The sequence below is a fragment of the Hemibagrus wyckioides genome, linkage group LG24 (genome assembly GCF_019097595.1).
Source record: "Hemibagrus wyckioides isolate EC202008001 linkage group LG24, SWU_Hwy_1.0, whole genome shotgun sequence".
Classification (NCBI taxonomy): Eukaryota; Metazoa; Chordata; class Actinopteri; order Siluriformes; family Bagridae; genus Hemibagrus; species Hemibagrus wyckioides.
This window is the reverse complement of record NC_080733.1, coordinates 8,403,814-8,425,341: the sequence shown is the minus strand read 5'-3', so window position 1 is coordinate 8,425,341 and position 21,528 is coordinate 8,403,814. Positions and strand designations below refer to the sequence as shown.

Genomic DNA, 21,528 nt, shown 5'->3' with positions numbered 1-21,528 from the left:
GGTGCTGGTGCAGTTGCCTCATTGACCACCAGGAGGTGTCATGCAAAGTCATATGAGAGAGAGAGAGAGAGAGAGAGAGAGAGAAGTTGGCTAATGAGGCAATAGGGGTGAGTGAGTGACAGAGTAAGTAAGTGAAAGGAGGAGGTCCTCCCCCCTGGTCTCAATATAAAGGCCGGTACTCAGACAGCTGAGGGGACTGAAAGGTAGAAGAGGAAAAAGGAACTGAGAGAGACTCCAATCACTCGTCTAACTGAACTTTGTCCTGTTCTGTTTCTCTTCTGGAATAAAACAGCAGAGGATCTATTTCATACAGTGACAAGGTAGGAAAACCCTTTCTTCTATGATTCTTTCATCTGTGTGTGTGTGTGTGTGTGTCCCTCCCTTTCTCCAGACCGCAGACAGGTGTGGAGATGCAGATAGTCCCTATCTAACTCTCTCAGGCCAAATCTGTAGGCAGTGTGTGTGTGTGTAATAAGGTCCAGAGTGGAGAGTTGCAGTAATCTGTGCTGAAATTAAACTAATGCAAAACTCACCTGAGTGACCATCTCTTAATCCTCTTAAAACTATTAATTCATTTGTACTTAAAATGATTCTCATGATATAACTCTGATGTGAGCGCATTTATTGAGCCTCACTCCACTTAGTATGATGTTTAACTTTCAGACAAAAAAAATGATATTTCACTTTTACGTTATAAGAAAGCGTTGAGATCAACTTACAGTTACTGTAGATTTAATTTCCTTTTACTTTTACAACTCTTTCCTAAAAGTTATTCTCTCTTCTAACTTTTCAAAATATACATTAAAGTATTAAGCCATGTTTAACAGCTTACAAAATGTTCAATTACTCTATTATTATTATTATTATTATTATTATTATTATTATTATTATTATTATTATTATTATTATTATTATTGACTGAGCAAGAAAAAAATCTAATAAACCTTTTTTTTTTACACAACAGTACAATTTTTAGTTTGTTATTTGATTCAATAGATTTAAATTTAGTTAAAGTTTTTAGTTTAAAAACACACTAAGTGATAAAATCGGGATTATTCAAAGAACAACTCTCAGGATTAAGAAAGGTCCCTCAGCTGAGGTGAATATTTGGTCTAAAGCCATTTTATATGCTCTTAAAGTTTTTTAATATAAGTGTGAACGCTGCCTACGTGCCAGAGACGGCTTGTTTAATTTAGGTGGCATTATAAGAGCTGGGGATTGTTGGATTGTTGGTCACACTTGTGTCATTGTTTGCATGCAGAGAACGTTCTAGAAATACTGAGCGGCTCTAGAAAGTCTGCCGTTCGGAGGAAATCTCTTCAGCTGTAATCCCTTATATTACTTACTGGAATGTTTGAAAGCATGCATATTTGCTTTTTCAAGGCTTTGTTTCTTGTAACATTTATTTAAAACATTCTAAACTATTCATGGAGATATCTGAGCGTACTTGCTGAAGGTCAGCACTGGTTTGTGTAGAGTGTACAGCTGATAACTGCTGGATTAAACAGAGCTGATGTGAGGAGACACTCCAGCAGGCCCTCATCTCATCATCAGCAGCATCTTGTAGCCCATCTGTCCCTCTGCTCCGATGTAAGAGCATTTGCTTATGGGTCAGTAGCTCAGTTTGGGCTCGGAGCAGCTGGGCTTTGACCACTGAGTGCTTTTAGACACTTTATAGTAGCTTTGAAAAGAAGGACAGATGCAGCCTGCTGTACATCCTGGTACACAATGACAGTTTTATGAATAAATAAACTCTTGAATAGAACAGAACAATTTCTAGATATAGTTAAGGTGTTCTACCTGTCTGATAGAAATACTGTTTTTGTACAGCTTTACTGTCTCAAAAGACAAGCCAAGGAATCATATAAGCTTCTATAGTTGACGTCTTTCTAACAGAGCCAAAACCTGCAAATTATCCAAATGATTTATCTTAACTGCTGTCCACTTGGATGGATCTGATGCATTTAACCCAAAGTTTAGTGGAAAGTAATATTATAGATAATATTATATCACATGCTACACAATCCTGTTACAATGCGCTGACACTCAAGCCTCCTTACAGATGTTACATAACAGTTTGATGTTAAATCGATGTTAAATAAATGTTTTTTAGAGATGTTCTGTATAGACAGATTTGAAAATTCAATATGTATTTTATACCTTAATAACACAGAGATGGAGGAGAAATCCAGTACAGAAATATATATTTATCATTCAACACTGTGAGGGTTAAAATTACTCCTAAATTCTCTTGTCTTTCTGCTTATTGACACGGCCGTGTTCTGTCTCCGGTCAGAGGTCAGACCACAGTCAGTAGCTATTACACAAGTCTTTATCAGTGGGGTCAGAATGGCACGCTCACTGTCGCTCTGTTGCTGACAGCAGTGAATATGACAAACTGAGTTCATCCTCTCTCAGTCCCTCTGGAGTTTTTTCTGCCTGACTGCTTTATGAAAGTGGATGAAAAATGGGTTGTGGTCAGAGAGCCACTGCATCCCGCTGCGTGTCTGAGTGTATACCAGAAAGACTTTGTGTTGGCTGACTAAAGGCACAGTCATGCAGAAAACTGTAAAGCAATAGCCGTTTTCCGGGGCTCCTGTCAGTGCAGATGTGGTATTGTGCTTGCTGTTGAGTTGATTAGATTTAGATTAAATTATTGAAGCTATTTCTGTAACTCACAGCCATCATTGTGTCTTTGTCAGTGCTTGCAACCTGACTCCAGAGCAAGCACTTCAAAAGCAGTCATGTGTGGTCTTAAGCCATTGTTCCCAGTCTGGGGCTGGGACAGAACACGAGGGCCAACAGGTTGTGCTACAAATGACCAAAGCTTGAGCAGAGACGCCACAATGCTCCATACAGAGAGGCCCAGAGGGGCCATAAAAGCCATCAAGTAGGGAACTATTAAACCTGAAACCTGATATGTTCTTGCTGTTCCAAAAGTGAATACATGTACGAGAGAGTGTGCTGCACCTGTACACATTCATACCTTCCCTAATGTTGAGAAATGAGACAGTCCCAAAATGCTGTGTTTTTGGCTGAGTTTGACAGCAGGAAGTTGTTGTTTCCGCCACACTGGTAAGGCCAGACTGCATTATGTTGATAGTGGCAGTACAGCCCCTCTGCAGAACAGCTACTGTCTAACACATTTAGATTAATAATGACTTTCCCTCCTTCCTGAACCACTTGCTTTTTATTTAAAGTTTATTTACAGTGTAAGTGATTTAGGTTAGATCTTTCAATTTCACTTCATTATGAAAAGGAAATAGTCATTAGAATATGATGTAACCCAGCTGAGCTGCCATAAAGAAAAATCATAAAAATCATCAGGAAAAATACAGAGCTGACTAGAAGAAGAAGAAGAAGAAGAAGAAGAAGAAGAAGAAGAAGAAAATTATCATTATTATTATTATTATTATTATTATTATTATTAATAATAATAATAATAATAATAATAATAATATAAACGCTGATTAAAAAAGTATTCAAACAATATTCACAAATAAGTCATTATACTCCATAAGCACAAATATAACACTAATTTTTATTATTGTACCTATTGTACTAATTATTATTATTGTACTGAATTTACTGAATTTATACTGAAGAACTGAACAAGATCTAATTATTTTGCCATAACAGCATGTGTAAAAGTGTCTTATTCATGAAGTGGTCTTATACCACAACATTTTGCCATCCCGTATTATTATTTATATGAAAGTATGACACATCAGATTTTTTTAATTCATTTATGTTTAATGTAGTGGAACATCTATGAACCAGGTTCATTCCTGTTACATTACTGACAGAGATAAACGGTTAGTCCCTCACTAATGCTAATGGTGATGACGTTTAGAGTCATCTGTAATTAGAATAGACGTTGGTGATTGAGTATCTTTCATATCCATTTTCTTCTTAAAATAGACTTTTTTAGTTCTCATTTAGCTTTATTAAGCCTGCAGCATTAAACACAGCTGACATGATGAAGCTGTGATTGTATTTAAGGATTGTTGGCTGAGAGTTTTAATAATATTGTTTTATAAGTACTGCTGGTGCTGTGTTTGGGTTTCTGAAAGTATTGTACTGTATAATCAGTGTGCTGTTTGCAGAGCAGCAGCTGATCCTTTCTGTCTTCTGTTTCATTAAAACAAATAGATTTGTTCCTGTGTAGTGAGACGGAAGATAATGGTTCATGTCGAATTTTATTATCTAATACGCCTGTGTAAAATGCTTACATGTCCTTTACAGGTGATTAATGATGACGATGATGATGAAGCTGGTTGTGGTGGTCAGTGCAGTGCTTCTCCTGATGGCGGACAGCGGCATGACGGAGAGGATTCTGACCCGCAGAAGGAGGATGCTGGACAACCCGCTACACGCTCAGGGTATCCGCGACCCATTCGGCTCATACTGTGAGAGGAGAGGGGGCTGCTGTGAGGGCAGGAATGATGGGTGCACCATGCCTTACCTGGATACCATCTGCTACTGTGACCTGTTCTGCAATCGCACAGTGAGCGACTGCTGCCCCGACTTCTGGGGCCACTGTCTGGGAATCCAGCCTCCTCCCAGAGGTCAGTGATGCAGTAATGACACTCGAGTAGAGACACATGATTAACTGGGTGATACCATTGTTTGGGTGCTATTTAACCCTTCTAGTTTTTTTAATCTTAAATCTATAAAGACATGCATTTATCCATTCATCATACCAAGCCTCCATGACAGTGGCACCAGGACAATTTATGATCATTTAATTCAGTTTTATTTGTATAGCATTTCACTTTTAACATTGATCAATGTCTCAAAGCCCCTTTACAGAAATATAAAAATCTAAAATAAAAACTGCACCATTTAGAATTCAAATGTATAGTTATTTCTAATAATTAAGCCAGAGACAACAGTGGAGAGGAGAAACTCTCTGAGACGATACGAAGAAGAAACCTTGAGAGGAACCAGAAGCAATAGGAAAGTCATCTGGTTGACACTGAATTATAAATAATGTCCTTTCTACAAACTTGTATAGTCAAGGGAATTAGTGACCTCCTCCGTCAAAATCAGAAAGAATGAATTAAAACCTAGTTTGTTTCTTTTCATAAACTTCAGGAAATGCGGACGATGTGGAATATAACAAATATTTCATAGGGGTGAATGTGATCGTCCTGTATCATGCAGGAGATGTACATGGATTCACACAATAATGCTTTATATCTCATGACTGGAAAAGGCAAAATCAGCACTTTTAAAAGGCATGTAGAGAAGGTTTTATTAATGCTTTAAGTTAGATATCTGGAAAAAGCACATTGGGTGTAAAAGACAACATTTACTTTGATTGGTGTGCCATTTGTACTAACTTATATATATATATATATATATATATATATATATATATATATATATATATATATATATATATATATATATGAAATATATCAGAATATATCAGAAAATCACCTATGCTATGATCATAATGATCATATGACATTAAGACTTCTCTCAGACTGTACTGGCTTTCAAATTAGTTGCTATATAATTATCTACTTATTCAGTTTATCTTGAAAACTGTAAGCAAATCAAAACCACACAAGTGAATGTCTCTGTGATAGTTCAGCCTGTGTGTGCTTTCCTTTTGGAGTTGGAGTTGTGGGTGTGAGGTGTAAAAGTGCTGGGTGTTACCTGAGAATAAGGAGAACAGTGGCCTTCTTATGAACAGAGAGGGACACACAAGGGAGCGATGAATGGAGGTCAGAAGAATGCGTGTAATGCAGAGGGAGTGATTTGAGGGACAGACCAAAAGAGATCAGAGCAGGAATGTCAGACGTGTGTTTGCTGAAGGAGGGACAGTCACATCCACCGGTGTGATACGACCTCCGGCCTTCCTAATTACTCACACACCACACACAGACTCAACATGTGCTGTCAGGAGTGTGACTCGGCTACACCCCGTCTAGTGACTCAGCTATCAGACACAACACCTGAACTATCCTAATGATCCCTCAACAAAATAGACTCACTATTAATTTACCCTGCATGTTGTGCATAACCTTCATCTATACATTCTTTTAAACATGTAAAATAAATAAATAAATAACCAAACAAACAAACAAATACATAAATAAATAAGTAGTAAATAAATAAATAAATATATAAACATTTTTAAAAAAATAAATATTTTAATAGTTGTATAGATTATAATTTAAATGATTTTGTTAATAAATTAAAATTAATAAATCTAAAGGAAAAAATAAAGAGAAGACACACAGACACACACACACACACACCATGTTTTATGTGCATTATTCATCAATTCTTTGCCAGCTGTAAAAAGTCCTATTACCAAATAATATTTTAGGTAAATGTAATGTTGCCATAGCAATAATGACATAAGCAGGTCTGTTGTATCTACCTTAAGGTGTATATTATATTCCTTAATGCATCTTTCTTTGCTTTTGGTTTCTCCTGAACAATAGCCAGGATTAAAATGTTTTGACTGTGTGTGGTCATTAGATAATTGCTGGGTAAAGCAACAGGGATAAATCTACATCCATATCCAGTTTTCTCTAAAGCTGCTTTGGGATAACGTCCCCTGTTAAACCTACTATATAAATAAAACTGAAATGGATTAAGTGAAATTAAAAGAAGTTAGCTAAAAGCATTTTGACCCTTCAGTGTTCCCTGCAGAACCTTACCTCTGAACACACCTGCTGAAGACTAGAGCAAGAGCGAGCTTGTAAAGATGGTGTGTTGTGTAGATATTGATAATCTACTGCGGTTGTTTTTCTCCCATTTTGGTGTCTGGAACACCACAGAAATAGACATTTCAGATTATGGATGGATGGATCAGCAGTTAGTGCAGGGAGTGTACAATGGAGTGTGTAATGTAGTGTGTGGGCTTCACACAGCACTGATTCCTTGCACCCAGACAGGCAGCGTAGCTCTCATTTAGCTGGATCTCTGGAGAAGCAGAGCGAAGCCAGTGCCAGCCGATCTGAGCCAAGTCACTGAGGCTCTGAGCACCTTTTCACCAGGAGAAATGTTCCTCATAGCCTCTCCAACACTGTAGGAATGTCACCCAGATATGTTTCTGTAAAGCTGAGTGACCTTTGTTCTCTTTTACTTCCTCTGCTGAGTGATTCACTGTAAATCTATTTGTTTCAGGTAAATGTGAGAGAAATGGTCACTGGTTCCACTCAGGTGCGACCTACAAAGAGAACTGCAATTTATGGTAAGATAAACTGTGTACATGTATCTACACACACACACACACACACACACACACACACACATACACACACACCTTCTTTGTTGCTCTCCAAGCAACACAGTGCATGCTCAGAGCTCTAATAACAGGAGCTGTAGAGCTGTGCACATTGTTCTGTACATTGCTGGGTATTTTATAGGATTTATTCACAGACCACAAGCTTAGTGAGACACACATTCCTCAGCTAACTCTGTCTCGTCTTTCTTCTTCTGTCTGACTGATTTCTTTCTTTAAAAACCACAAACCATGTTCCAATTACAACAGATACATGACATTTCTCTCCACTTTTATCTCGAACACCGCCTGGCTAATGAGAAGAGATTTAGTTATAGTATTTGGTCAGGTCTTCCTTTTGTACTGCTCTACAAAAGGTCCCTAAAAACAAACTTTTCAATAGTGCTACACAATTTTCCATGACTGCTCTTCGTTGCTATTTGCTCTTCAAGAGTGTTTTTCTTTTTTTCACTCCCATGTCTGTAAGCTTTCTCTTTCCTTTTACTTTCTTTTTTTATTTCCATGGTAAATTGACCCTCAGTGCTTTTTTTGTGTTGTGTACTGTAAGTAAGTAGCATGTATTCTCCTTCACTTATCATGAACAGGTTTCATGACCATTGGTCAGCACTCAGTTGTACTTTGCTGTGTGTATGCTGCTAAGCCAGGAGGGAAAGGGTTACTGGGCAGAGAATGAGCTAGAAGAATTCCTTACTTATGTACTAAACCTCTCTGGCACCTAGGTGCCATGAGTCATGTTTCCGTGAACAAGTGTGCACTTGCGGCAGGTTTCAGCATCTGTCTGGGTTTTGAGCGTCCTACTATCATCTACTGTCATGTCAGATTCATTCATTTCATCATTACAGTGCAGACGCAGTCCAGAGATGGGAGGGGAAAGTGATATACAAATATCTAGAGCATGCACATCCAAAATACTATTCAATCCCACACACTAGATTAACCGGATGGACCTTATTTTGATAAGGTCAAATCAGATATAACTAAATATGGAGTAAAAGGAACAATTAAACAAATTAACTCTAAATTCACATCTCTGTTTTCAGTCTAACCTTTACTCAGGAAAATACCATATTAAATTCATAGTTATAGCAGAAGTGATCTAAACTCTCCCATGCATTGTTCAAGCACACACACACACAATCACACACACATCCTTTCTGGCCAGTAGTCAGTACACAGGCTGAAGCTCTGGGTGGAGAGCAGGACTTCCGGCCGTTCTTATCCTGCTCGCTCTCCTCCGCTCGCTTCTCCAGCTGGCCTGAATCTCTCCTCCTCTTTTCTTATCTCATACATGTTCATCCTCCCTTTCATTCCACTCCTCTCTCCTTCTCATTAATATCGAATTTGTCATGAGGACATTTCATGATGTGGTTTTGATGTGCTACTTCATACAAAAATATGAACTACTGAATGAATGCGTTCTGTCGCTTGTAATGTATTCAAACATGGTATAAATTTCCAGATACAGTGAAAGACGTGAAGGATATCGAGGGAGCTCAGGCTGCTTTTAGAGAGTATTAGCACTTGCAAGGCTTCTTGTACTTAAAACTCTAATTTTGATTAGACGTGCTGGTGTGTAAGTCGCATGACGCAAAGGAAGGTTGAGATCAAAGTTAGTTGTTAGTAGATCCTTTAACTCCATCCCACATGCTCCATTCACACCATCCTGTCTACTGTATATACTGTAATCAGACTCGAACTCTTTCTGTGGACATTGTTTTTATTTCTTTTCCCCAAAAGGACAAGGAGATATGATCATTTTGACCTCTGGAGCATTCGGGCATAACCTCTATTACTCCATGAGGAACGTTATAAAAACTGGCCTTTTACTTTTAAAAAGCTACACAGTTCCTGAGGTTAAGGTTAGTTGTATGTACAGCATTAATAATTATTGTCAGTGGGATGTTCTCAGCAGTATCGCTAAACAAATGTTTACACTTGACTCAACACATGGGTCAGGATCCTGAATTGGATTGCGTTGAACTGACAAGGAATGTGAAACATGGGTATTTTGTTGACACAAGGCCACCTGACGCCTCGAAACACCAACTGCTTTTGCAGGTTACTGTGTGAATTTGTCCACGTACACATGGGCAACAGGGATCTACTTTTTTCAGCCAACAAATAAAGGGGTCAGGAACCTGTGTACTTCCCCCCCCAATCAAATTTAGCAAACATTCCCAAACATTCCTGGAAGTGCCACGTTGTTTTTTCAGTCTCTTGATTGTGCACAGTCATGTAAAGCTCGACGGGGAGTAGATTCTGGATAAATATTTTAGTTTCATGACTGTAAATGTCCTTCTTGAAGTAGTATTTCAGATTTATGTTCAGAGTTCATGACCTTTTGACTTTTTGGAAATAAGTTTCTCCGGAAAGAAATTCCCATGCGACTGATCACGCTTCTGGATGATGTGAAATTTTCCTCACTGCATTGAAAAGTTCCTTCGAGCACCACAGTCGAGTGTGCTGCCCTCAGCTCTCTCACACACTGCCTAAAAATGGGGATTTATTTGAGCAGTACAGCCATAAAAGGTTGACCATTTTAGCCTTCGTCCCTCCTCATCCCCTCCCTCTCTTCAGGGCAGCTAAGTGCTATCTTTCCCCTTGCTTTGTTTCCATCAGTGAAATACCACAAAGTATTTCTTTTTCTACTGTTTCTGTTTCCATGAGCGTTTATCTGTGTGTGTGTTTAAATGGGCCTGCAGTAATTGAATGTCTAAATTTGTAAAAGAATGACGGGGTAAGATAACCGTGTCCTGGTGTCTCTCTTTTTAGTACATGTAGTGCGAGTGGCCAGTGGGTCTGTGAGCAGCATGCCTGCCTGATAGAACAAGACATGATCCAGGCAGTGAACTGGGGAAAGTATGGGTAAGAGCCATACACTCACTGAACCTCTGCCGATCTGCCTTTCATCCATCTTCACTAATATTACACACATTCATGACTTCACATTTTGTCCAAAAACTGTCCTTTCATCAATCTCTTACTTAATACATGGCTTGTGTTTTGTCTGCTGTAGCTGGAAGGCAGCTAACTACAGTCAATTCTGGGGAATGAGTCTGGATGAAGGTTTGCGCTACCGCTTGGGCACTCAGCGGCCTTCCCGAGCCATCATGAGCATGAATGAGATTCAGGTGAGTGGTGAAGACACAGTATATACTCCACTGTACTAGTCTACAGCTCTAGATGCTTACATATTGCAGGGGCTTACATCAATCATTAGGAGTATTTGGAGTAGCAGTGGATTTAAAAAGTCAAGCCTTCTGTGGTTCATCGGTCCGAGTCAGTGTTTCTCTGATGGAAGTTAAATGGCTTTAGGGGTATTGGATGTACTGCAAAGTGTATTTAAGAGAAAAAAGAAATCTGATCACCAATCCTGCTTTCAGTTATGAAAAAGAAACAAAAAGTGAAACTTAAAAATACCACCAATTTTCCCAAATGAATATGTCGAAAGGAAGTTTGCATCACACTGGAAAGTTTTTACATTTTCTGGCTGATGTACAGTTTATATTGCACACTTCATTGCAGGTTGTTTTTAGTAGTTAATAATAGCATTCTAAAAGTGCTTATGTGTTTAAAAATGTTTGTTCATTAGAGAGGTTTCATCCCTGACTTGACCTAAAGGTCCAAAATCACATAACTAGCCGCCTCACTCATCCGTTACATTCCTCTGTTCCCTGTCTATCAGGGCCATGCTGTCTATCAGCTCTGTTCTTTGAACATTAAGGATGGTTTTCCACATGTCTCTATAGCACTGACATCTGTTTGCTCATGTACAGAGCAGTTAGCACTGTGATGTTGTACAAGCAGCAGGTTAAAAAGATGTTGGAGGCGGGGTTTTTTTATGTGTCTCTGAGGAAGCATGTGCGAGACTTCAGCCTTTCAGTTTAGTAGAAAAACAACAGCTAGTGGGTATGAATAAACTGGAAGCAAAAGAGTGTAAAATGAAGAAAATTTAAAGTCATGGCTCCTTGAAATGTCTTCCCTGCCTTTAGAACACCTCAGGCGCATCAGGTTAAGCCTTTACCCACAGAAATTAGAGTAATGTAGCATGCTCAGTGGAAATCATTCATGTAAAAAACAACGTCTACGATTTCTGCGCGTTAGAACTCTGTGAGACGTCTGCTGTAGTGACTTATCTCATAAAGCTCTCTAAGAGAGATTTAATGGCACGCTTGGTTGGTTGCTCCCTTCTGCTGCCTCCGGCTGTTTGATCACACTCAATGAGGCCTTCAGTCTCCTGCTAGAGCAGCCTTCACGTTCTCCACAAACAAGCATGGGAGAGAGCTCCAGACGAGAGGGGAAATGAACTGGAACAAGATGAGAGAGAAAACACAACAGCTTGCCCAGACACTACAAAACATCTTCCCACCCCTCTCTCCTCTAACATGTCTCCACCTGCAGCATGTTTCTACACACATCCATTCATAAAGCTCTATATCTTCCCCCTGCACACATTCACCATCAGCACTCACACTATACACACTTTAACACACGCTCAGGAAAAACGTATTCTTCACGTCTTTAACCTTAACAAGAATGACACTTTAATTCTGCCAGACTTTGAATTGTGACGCATTCCAGAGGTTTATATCAGCTGGAATAATTAAGATATTAACAAGAGGAATGCAGGCGTGCAGGAATGCATGACTGTGCATTTTCAAAGGAGAGGAGCAAAGTCCAGCAAGTTTGAAAAGCTAACGCCATGGCCGCCTCGTAACGATGGCTCTTTAATTTATTTACTCGGTGACATGACCCGAGACAGCTGGACAGTTTCGGGTTAGAAGAACTTTACATAATATGGCGTTAATCGTTAACGTTAAGCTCAGAAAACACGAGAATATCGGTTCATCGATCAATTAGATCTGATTTTTTTAATTGAGAACTATTCAAACATTGAGACGGTTTCATATACTGACACTATAGTAATCTGACCTGTATTTTACATGAGGTTTGAGTAAGACGTCTAATGTAAGAGATCGTGTTAGTGCTCTGATTCTTAAGCAGGACCAAAGTTTCACTGAGTTCCACATCGGAGAAAAGCGTCGTGGTTAAATATATCACAATGTGCAGAATGTGCACTTCGTCAATTACTCATTAAAATAAGATTTCCTTTTTAAATGAGATGTTCTAACTAATTTGCACAAGTTCCCACCCACTAGCCAGCTCTCTCCAATCACACGACACGTGCATCCTCTGAGACAGCCCTCAGCCACTCTGCAACTCTCACTGAGTCACAGCAGAGCATAACACACATGGAGGAACGTGCTAGCTATCCTTTTCCAAATACATGAGCTTACGCACAGAGGAGAGAGTATACCATCCCACTTGCCCAGACAGCATGGGTGTGTTTTTATTTTTTTAAGTATTAGTATATCTTATACACTCAAGTGTTAACTCTCAGTGCCGGTCACAAGCCAAGGGTAAAATGGGTGGGTTGCGTTAGGAAGGGTCACCTGGTCCGCTGTGGTGACCCTGAACAGGGAGCAGCTGAAAGAATAACAACAACGTCATTAGTATATGTTTGGCATTTTATATGATTGAGGTTTTGTGATTTTGGTTAAAATCATTTGTTTCACAAGGGTTAGGGTTAGGCCAACTGTGTTGATTTCACAATGTCTTAGATCAGAGGTGTCCAATCTTATCCACAGAGCCGGTGTGAGTGATTTACCAATAAAGCAGAAGCCACACCTGATTCCACCTGTTTACTCAGTTCATCTTGGCTTTCAATAGACTCAGGTGTGGCTTCTGCTTTATTGGAATGAAAACCTGCACCTACACCGGCCCTTTCTGGATAAGATTGGACACCCCCTGTCTTAGAGCTGTAACATTGATAACATTTGCTTTCATATTTCTTAAAAAATGACTTCAGACTTCATATTAAATAAGCACATGGTATAAGAGGCCCTTTGCAAGAACTTATGATTTATTTTGATTTATTTGCATACTGAAAGTTTTTTCTCTGTCAGACATAAAACTGAAGACACGTCATTATTCCTTCCTTTTTCGCATTTTTTCAAAATGCTGACAGATTTCATTTTATAGAATAAGAGCTCAGAGATGAATAAACTGTCTAGTTTATTTTAATGTAAGTGTTTGAGTTGAACAACATAACCAAAATGAACATCTGATTCTAGGAAACAGATGAATTAAATGAAGAAAGAAAATGTGTATGTAAACTTTTCTAGTGTCTACAGTGTAACTTAAAATAGATCAAGCTCCCGATGGTTACCATAAAACTTCATCTATATTCACAACAAACCCTTCTGAGACGACCTTCAGTCCAGAGCACAGTGTTCTCACAGCTAGTTCTGATCATGCTTACTGTAGAAACCTTTATTATTGTAATTACCTTATAATTATTCATTACTCTGGCAAAAGTGTTTAAATGTGTTTTAATTCACCTTAAAGCATATTATCCAAAGACCTCTATGAATTATTCAGGCCATACAGTGAATTCAAGAGAAAAGGTATATAGTTACATGCGCTGGACCTGCTGAGAGGTTCGGGCAGTTAGAAAGTCCTTGATGTGGCAGTTCCACAAAGAAAGGTCATTAAACAAGAGGAATGCTTTTACTTTCATAAAGAAAACAAATCGTTGCAGCAACTATTAAAGACTTTAATAAAATGTAAAATATTACAAGCTTTGCTAACAGCTCTTTCATACTCATTCCTTAGATGAACATGGATAACAACGAACATCTGCCCAGTTATTTCAATGCTGCTGAGAAATGGCCAGGAAAAATCCACGAGCCTCTGGACCAGGGCAACTGTGCTGCTTCGTGGGCCTTCTCCACAGCCGGTGAGTTACAGGACGTGATGTATATCTACACCCTCACACAACCTTTCCTTAACTTCATTATTCTCCTCATCTCCTTTTACCTCCTCAGCTGTAGCTTCAGACCGAATCTCCATTCAGTCCATGGGACACATGACCCCTCAACTCTCACCCCAGAATCTGATTTCCTGTGACACACGGAACCAAGGTGGCTGTGCCGGAGGCCGCATTGACGGGGCATGGTGGTACCTGAGGAGAAGAGGGTAACTTCTCTTTATTTCAAGTATTTTTAAATGATCCAGGACTGGGAATACTTCTCATCTATAATTACACTGCACCTCGTGTGTTTTCTTATTGCTTCACTCTCTAATCCTCTGTTTCAGGGTGGTGACGGAGGAATGTTATCCGTTTAATCCGCCCCAGCAGACCCCTGCTGAAGTGAGCCGCTGTATGATGCAGAGTCGCTCGGTGGGCCGAGGGAAGAGACAGGCCACAGCTCACTGTCCAAACGTCTACAGCTACCACAACGAAATCTACCAGTCCACCCCGCCCTACAGACTGTCCTCAAATGTAAGAAAACACACTCCCAATGCCATGTAATATCCTCACACCCAGTAGACCAAGAACACACTCCCTGATCTTATCTAATAGGTTGGTTTACATATGACACATTTGACGTAATCTGACACACATGCCCGGTTTTCTCAACCCTTTAGTGGAAATAGCAGTAATAACAGCTGATCTGAGAGCAGTTCCTGCTGTAACTCAAATGACAGGTTAAAAAGCAAGACATTTGTTAATAAATTACAAATTGTAATTATGGTCAGATTGCTGGGGTATAAAAAGATGTGCAGGTATCAGGAAATAATCAATCTCAGGATAGCAAACCATTCCTTATTCCTTACATAAAGTCTACCTGGTTGTGATCTGCGTAGCTCACCACTTTATCACTTCAGTGAACTCTGTTCCGTTTCATTCACAGGAGAAGGAGATAATGAAGGAGATCATGGATAATGGGCCTGTGCAAGGTATGGGATAGGGGTGTGGGACTGTAAGACTGATAAGGTGAAGCTTTACAGTGCACTTGTTAGCACATGGTATATGCCCTGATCTGTGCTAGTGAATCAGGAGATTAAACAGTAAAGTAAAGTAAAGACAGTACAGTACAGTAAAGAGAAACTAACACTGTATGAGTGTCCATATTATGAAGGGGTACTTTGAGCCTGTGCCAGTCTTCTGTTGTATTGTTTTCACACAGAAGAAAAGGCTGGCCATAGGCCACTTTTTTGCCCTATTTTTTCCCCTCTCTGGCTCGAAATCAAGAAACGAGCTGGATGATACGTTTGATATTCTGCTATTCTGGGGCTATGAATATGTATACAGGCTGTTCAGTTCTTAGTAATTGGTTTCACTGCTTGTTTTCCCACAGCATCATTTCTGAACATATTTTAACAACTTATAGAATTCAGTACGCAAATATATAAAGACTTTAGTATTGATTTGATCATTTTGAATGATTTGAATATAATAAAGCCCAACCAACTCAATTCTGAACTTTGCTTGTAGTCTCAAAGGTCAGCTGTAGGTGGATTAGGGATTTCAGCAAAACACCTCTATATAAATAGACTCACCAGTGAAAAGCAATTCTATAAGAACAAACCCTGACATGGCTGTGCTTTATGTAATGGGTGTGTCTGCTACCTACTTTTTTTTTTCTTTTTTTTTTAAAGCCATCCTGGAAGTGCATGAGGACTTCTTTGTGTACAAGAGTGGAATCTACCGACACACTGGCGTGAATGCACACAAAGCACAACAATATCGCAAGCATGGCACACACTCCGTGAGGATCACAGGGTAAGAGTTGCCCTTTCCCACAGCACTTCTGCACAAAGTGACCTTTCCCTTTATGCGGTGGAAACAGGAAGGAGGATGTGAATGCACCTAGTTAAAGCCAAAACAGCGCTTCAACCAGGATTAGATAACGCGTGTTCTATTCTTATAATCGTCACTTGCTTTGCTTTAAAAATATCCAGCTGATAAAACAGATACCCAGGATGATTGGAAATTATTTCACGAAGAAGAATAGAGATAAACGTCCACAAAGCTCTGCCAAACATCCAGACATGCTTATTCAGACATGCTGCAAAAATGCAGACACAACATTCAGATGGCTGGCTCCACATCCTCAGTCATATCCTCGCCCTCATGATGTGTCTACACCACCTTCGCTTAAGCCTCAAGCTACTCAAGCCTCAAAGCTAGCCCGCTGAGCCCACCACGCCCTGATCTCATCTAATCAGAGACTGAAATGAGTCTTCTGCTTATATACTAAAGTGCTGAGATGAAACTGCTAGCCGGGGTTTGTTCAGGGTTTGCTATTACAGCACAGGCTCAGACAAGTGCTTTCATTTTGTTACTTAAAAGTTTACCACTATGGCTATTATAGCCAGTTTCTTAATCAGCATAAATATGGTCATGAACCTGATCTGCATGGTTTGAAGTAGTTTTAGTTTTGAAAAAAAATATGCCAAATATGTCTCACAGCTGGATGAGCAATGACATGAGTATCTTTTTCAATTTCCCTGCAGTGTTTAGGGGTTATTTACATAAGCATAGTCATTCCTCTAGCAGGACACTGACACCGAGTATCTACAGGAAACATTTTTTAATTTCCCATCTTATAAACAGTACTAAGCGGAGCCATAGTAATGCCAGTTCCTGCTATACTGTGTATGAGTAAGCGATCGGCTATTAAAATGTCACCCAAGCCATCAGAATATGTTCGATTTCACTGGAGCTGGAGGATAACCATTTTGTCTGCCATGCTCCAGTAATCTAGCGGTGATGTTCATGGTGGATGAGTGGAAGTCTGAACCCTGGCTTTTCTCCTCTCGGTATCATTCGCTGACTTTGCAATTCTTTAATGAATGGGACTGAAAGCCTATGGATTTGGGGAAGAGGGTTAACGAACAAGAATGTTTTTATGGGGCAAATCCTACCGTGTTGTGTTTTGTGTTTTGTTAAGCTGAGGGTCTGGGAAAGTTTACAGAAAGCTTGATGATGTCTAGTGTGGTGGAATAGTACTGTCTGACTCACTGATCCCGACTCTATAGAACAGAGAGTGGTCAAAAACCTACAGCAGGATGGTGCAGGGATGAACCAGAACTATATCATTATTGTTCAAGGCCAAGGGCAATAAAGAGGGGGAGAGTACATGGCAGCAGCCTTACACTTTATCTAAAATAGCAAATTCATCATAGTTTTCCCTTGAAAGTTTTGTTGTCTTTATTTTGGTCCACAGTGTTCAGATGTTTTTGTTCTATTTCTGGTTTGCTGATAAGGATTTGCCTTTTCCTAAGATTTGATTCCCAGATTAATTCCAAAAATTCTACTCTCATATGCAAGTAAATATGCAAGTACCCCCACAGAGGCAGATGACAGACTGGCCATCTATTCTGATCCCTGCTGCAAATAAAAGCAGGGAACATTATGAACTGACCTTTGAGAGCATCCGGGCAGCAACTCACTGTAAGTGATGCTCTTAAGAAAAGCAGCTCTGTCTGAGAACATGTTGTGCTCCGGCAGGAGGAAAGCAGGCCTCAGCTTTTCCAAAGAGTCTTAGCTCACATACCTCTCCGAAATTGTTGTTGATGCACTTAGAAGGCAGGCGGCAGGCGTGTGCTGCTTCCTGATACACACATCCTTCCTAAAGCCAGGGAAATGGCAGACTGGGAATTCTACCTCATCAAGTGAAAGCTCCTGGTCTGGAATGTTGGCATCTATGCAGCAGTGTTTTCTGGATATGTTGAGTTCTTGTGAGAACAGTCCTGTCTTTGTTGGTTTGAAGGGCACCAGGTTCAGGCTTAATCTGAGAGTTGAGATCAAATATATTCAAATGTACCAACTTTACACTGATAAACTGTTATTTAGTGCTATTACAGTTGGCAAGAATTTAACAGAGAAGCAAGCCATGTAGCCAAACTCCTGGTACATGGCTGCATTTTTGTTAAGATAAAAAATATAAATTGTTATTATTGCTATGTTTTTGTACAGGTGGGGAGAAGAAACAGATTACAATGGAAAAACACGCAAGTACTGGGTAAGCAAGATCTCTCTCTCTCTCTCTCTCTCTCTCTCTCTCTCTCTCTCTACACACGTTTAACAAAAATTGTTCTTCTGTAGATTGCTGCCAACTCATGGGGCAAGAACTGGGGTGAAGACGGCTATTTCCGCATTGCACGAGGAGAAAACGAATGTGAAATTGAGGCTTTCGTGATTGGCGTGTGGGGCCGGATAACCATGGAGGACATGCACAGCCATCATCATCACCATGGAAGACACAAATAGAGATGCCCAATCACGTGCGTCTCTGATCCTCATGCCGCCTTCTAACATCCATATGCACCTCATTGCCAGACTCAGTCAGGACTACAGCGGGAGACTGCAGCATGGGTTCTATTAAAGCCATCAAACTTCTACTGAATATATTATTCTCACCAGTGCTGATAGGTGTCTTGTAGCTCGAATGTGGACAGTTTTGGATTGAGCCTTGTGGTGATTCTAACGCTCTCTTTTTCACTATGCAAGAAAATGCCAATGAAAAGTCAGTTCAGTTATTGGTCCAGGAAAATTCAGGTTCGTGGAGACTTGCCTGTAGCTGTGAGCTCACCATCGCCCCCTGGTGGTCACATAACTCAGTTACAATTACACATCTACACACTATGAGAAGATGAGCCCTGTTAATGATGACAAAAATTGCTATAACTTTAATCATCTTGTTTATTTTTTTTATCTTGTTTATTTTTTATTAGCTATCTCCTTGTAGGTAGTTCAGAACTGTAAGTAACATAAGACAGTACATTCCAACACTGCGAAATTAAACACACTGGAAAAGGCAAGACGATGTGAGGTGGAATTTATTACCAATTATTTATTTTAAATAACTATTTTTTACAGTAACTATGTTTATGGGTGTCCTTGTTTTCCTGAGTGATTGGCTTTCAATTTAAACATTCCATTTATTCCAAATGCATTACATTCTCCAGCTGAAAATCAGATATAGTGCTGAAGCGATCAGACTATCCCTGAAATCTAACACAGTGACAGGCATCATAATGACCACAGATATAACAGCAGTGCTTATTCAGTATCAGCTAATCTTTGCTAATCTTACACACTGGTTCTCAAACCTTCTGATTGATTTCCTGAGCTCTTTTCATTAACTCTCTCTTTTTTTTATTCCTGAAATTTCAATAGACAGAAGTCCCATTAAAACACATTAAACTAAGGTGACCAGTCAAGGAGGCAGTATGAAGGCTAAGAATGACTGATCAGTATATTTATGGTTATAATCTTGAAATATTACAACTAACACATCTTATTTCTGTTTGTTTTATACTGTAAAGCTGTGGTTTCTTGGGGATTTTGACTAGTCTAAACCCTCGCTAAACATAATTCTGCTTTCTGGCATAAACTAATATAAATTATGTTCGTGTTACAAAGTGAAAGGCAGTTTTTACTATCTTAGTTTTTTTCCTCTGCTGATTATCATTTTTTAAAGAAGCAAAACCTACTTGGAATCTTCTTGTTTTCACATACTAACAGTGCAAGTGCTACTGCGGGGTGATGTGATATCATTCTGTACATTTTTCCCCCCCATTTAAAATGATAAGCAGGTCTCCACTGCTGATAGGAATCATACCCAGCAATTCCATGACAGCTGAATTATTCTCAGAGTTAAGTTATTAAGTATTCTCACCACAGAAAATGATTTTTATAAGTCCCCCTCAGCTATGTGGCTCCGTATGTGGGAAGAAATGTGTGCTCGGATACAGCGTTATACAAAGCTCGTGTGTCCTGCTTAGTCACTTAGGTGCAGATTTCCATTTATTTTAACTTTAGCTGTAAATCACGCCTGTTCACTTCACAGCAGCATCACACACTTGAATAAAGAGCTGAGGGGATACAGTACAGCACTGGGCAGAATGAACACAGCTGCTCACTTCGAACATTATTCACAGCGCATTATGAAAGTTTAAGAAGTCACATGAGCACATAACCACTAATCATGCAAGGAATGTGAACTCTTGTGATGACCGTTAGTGTTGATTGTTTTCTTCACTTCTATTCTGAACACACACACAATGAGCCTCTGCAACTGAAATGCATCTCTACTTCTGATACATCATTACCATTATAAGCTAATCTCAGTGGACATAAACTTGACACACACGTATATATATATATATATATATATATATATATATATATATATATATATATATATATATATATATATATATATATATATATATAATGTTATGCTGTTTATAAAGTGGTGATGAGCTTCCATGATCCATCCATTCAGTTAGCAAGAGGATTCATTTTCTCACAGCAGAGATAAACCCCTCACAGAGCTGAGAGTGTGCTACAAGACTGAACCCTAGTCATGCAGAGGAAATGGGTTTTGGCCAGATGATGTATACTTAAGTCTCCTGTATGGATAATTGGTCTCCATTGGCTTAGAAAGCTCTGCGTAAAAATATTTCCCAGTGTAATGTTTTTTAATTAAATTAAAGAGAGATTTATATCAGATTATCAGACTATTTAAGAAGAGAGTTTTTGTAAATGATATCCCTTTGTTCTTTGGTGCAATGTGTATTATTATTGCGGTCACTTTTATTGTATATATACAACATAAACCACTGTAATGTCCACCTGTGTAATACAATAAAATCCAAATTCATTCTCCAATCACTCGTGTACCTCTGATTAGTCTGAGACTACAAGTTCTCAGTACTGTGACTAAACCTTATTACACATTCCAGGCATGTCAAATAAAATGAATAGCCTTGTTTCTTCATTCATATATATATATATATATATACACACATACATACATATATTAGCCCTGAATATGGCATACTCCCATAGCTATTCTTATAAATCTTAATAATTCTTCTATTTATTCATTAATAAATAACAAGCTTAGTGACAGCACAAGTGAGTGTTAGAGCAGGGAATCTGTGCTGCTATGACATTTAAAGGGAATGTAAACATGGAAGAAAGAAGCTGGTACGCTCTGAACGTCTTCAGCAAAGCAGTGACCTGCAGCCGTGCACAGTTTATAGTAAGCCACCTCCTTGAACATTCCTGAGCAGACACACTTTATATCAACTATCATTTTTCTTTAAATACTATGTTTTTAGGTTTAGATTATGTCAGCATGTATGTATGTAAACATGTCTAAACTGATGCTATAACTAATTTAATATAAACCTGTCATTTGCCTTGCAGCTGCATTCAACAGCACTGCAGTACAATCCGCAGTATACTGACATCCCTGCAGTGTTCTAGTGTATATAGTTCCAGTGCAGTATCACAATCTTCACCATAACCTGCCTGAAGATCATCAGAATTGACAATACACATGACAATACAAAAAAGTCTGAGGATGAAACTTAGTAGGATTGTAACCAGCTTTATC

General features: G+C 39.2%; 1 protein-coding gene across 1 annotated transcript; it reads left to right on the top strand.

Moving 5' to 3' along the window:
• Positions 1–164: 164 nt before the first annotated feature.
• Positions 165–20,795, top strand: tinagl1 (tubulointerstitial nephritis antigen-like 1). The gene is made up of 12 exons (XM_058377826.1): positions 165–320; positions 4,246–4,568; positions 7,150–7,216; positions 10,040–10,132; positions 10,284–10,398; positions 13,943–14,066; positions 14,155–14,305; positions 14,426–14,612; positions 15,025–15,070; positions 15,773–15,896; positions 18,096–18,141; positions 18,225–20,795. Exons 2-12 carry the CDS (start codon positions 4,253–4,255, stop codon positions 18,387–18,389), a joined length of 1,434 nt encoding a protein of 477 aa, XP_058233809.1. The 5' UTR covers positions 165–320; positions 4,246–4,252; the 3' UTR covers positions 18,390–20,795.
• Positions 20,796–21,528: the final 733 nt, after the last annotated feature.

What these genes read in the sequence shown, in the direction of transcription:
- tinagl1 (XM_058377826.1), top strand. Translation starts at nt 4,253, where the DNA reads ATGATGACGATGATGATGAAGCTGGTTGTGGTGGTCAGTGCAGTGCTT. An exon ending in AAAGAGAACTGCAATTTATG is followed by an intron (nt 7,217 to 10,039) that starts GTAAGATAAACT and finishes CTCTCTTTTTAG; the next exon opens with TACATGTAGTGCGAGTGGCC. An exon ending in GTGAACTGGGGAAAGTATGG is followed by an intron (nt 10,133 to 10,283) that starts GTAAGAGCCATA and finishes TGTCTGCTGTAG; the next exon opens with CTGGAAGGCAGCTAACTACA.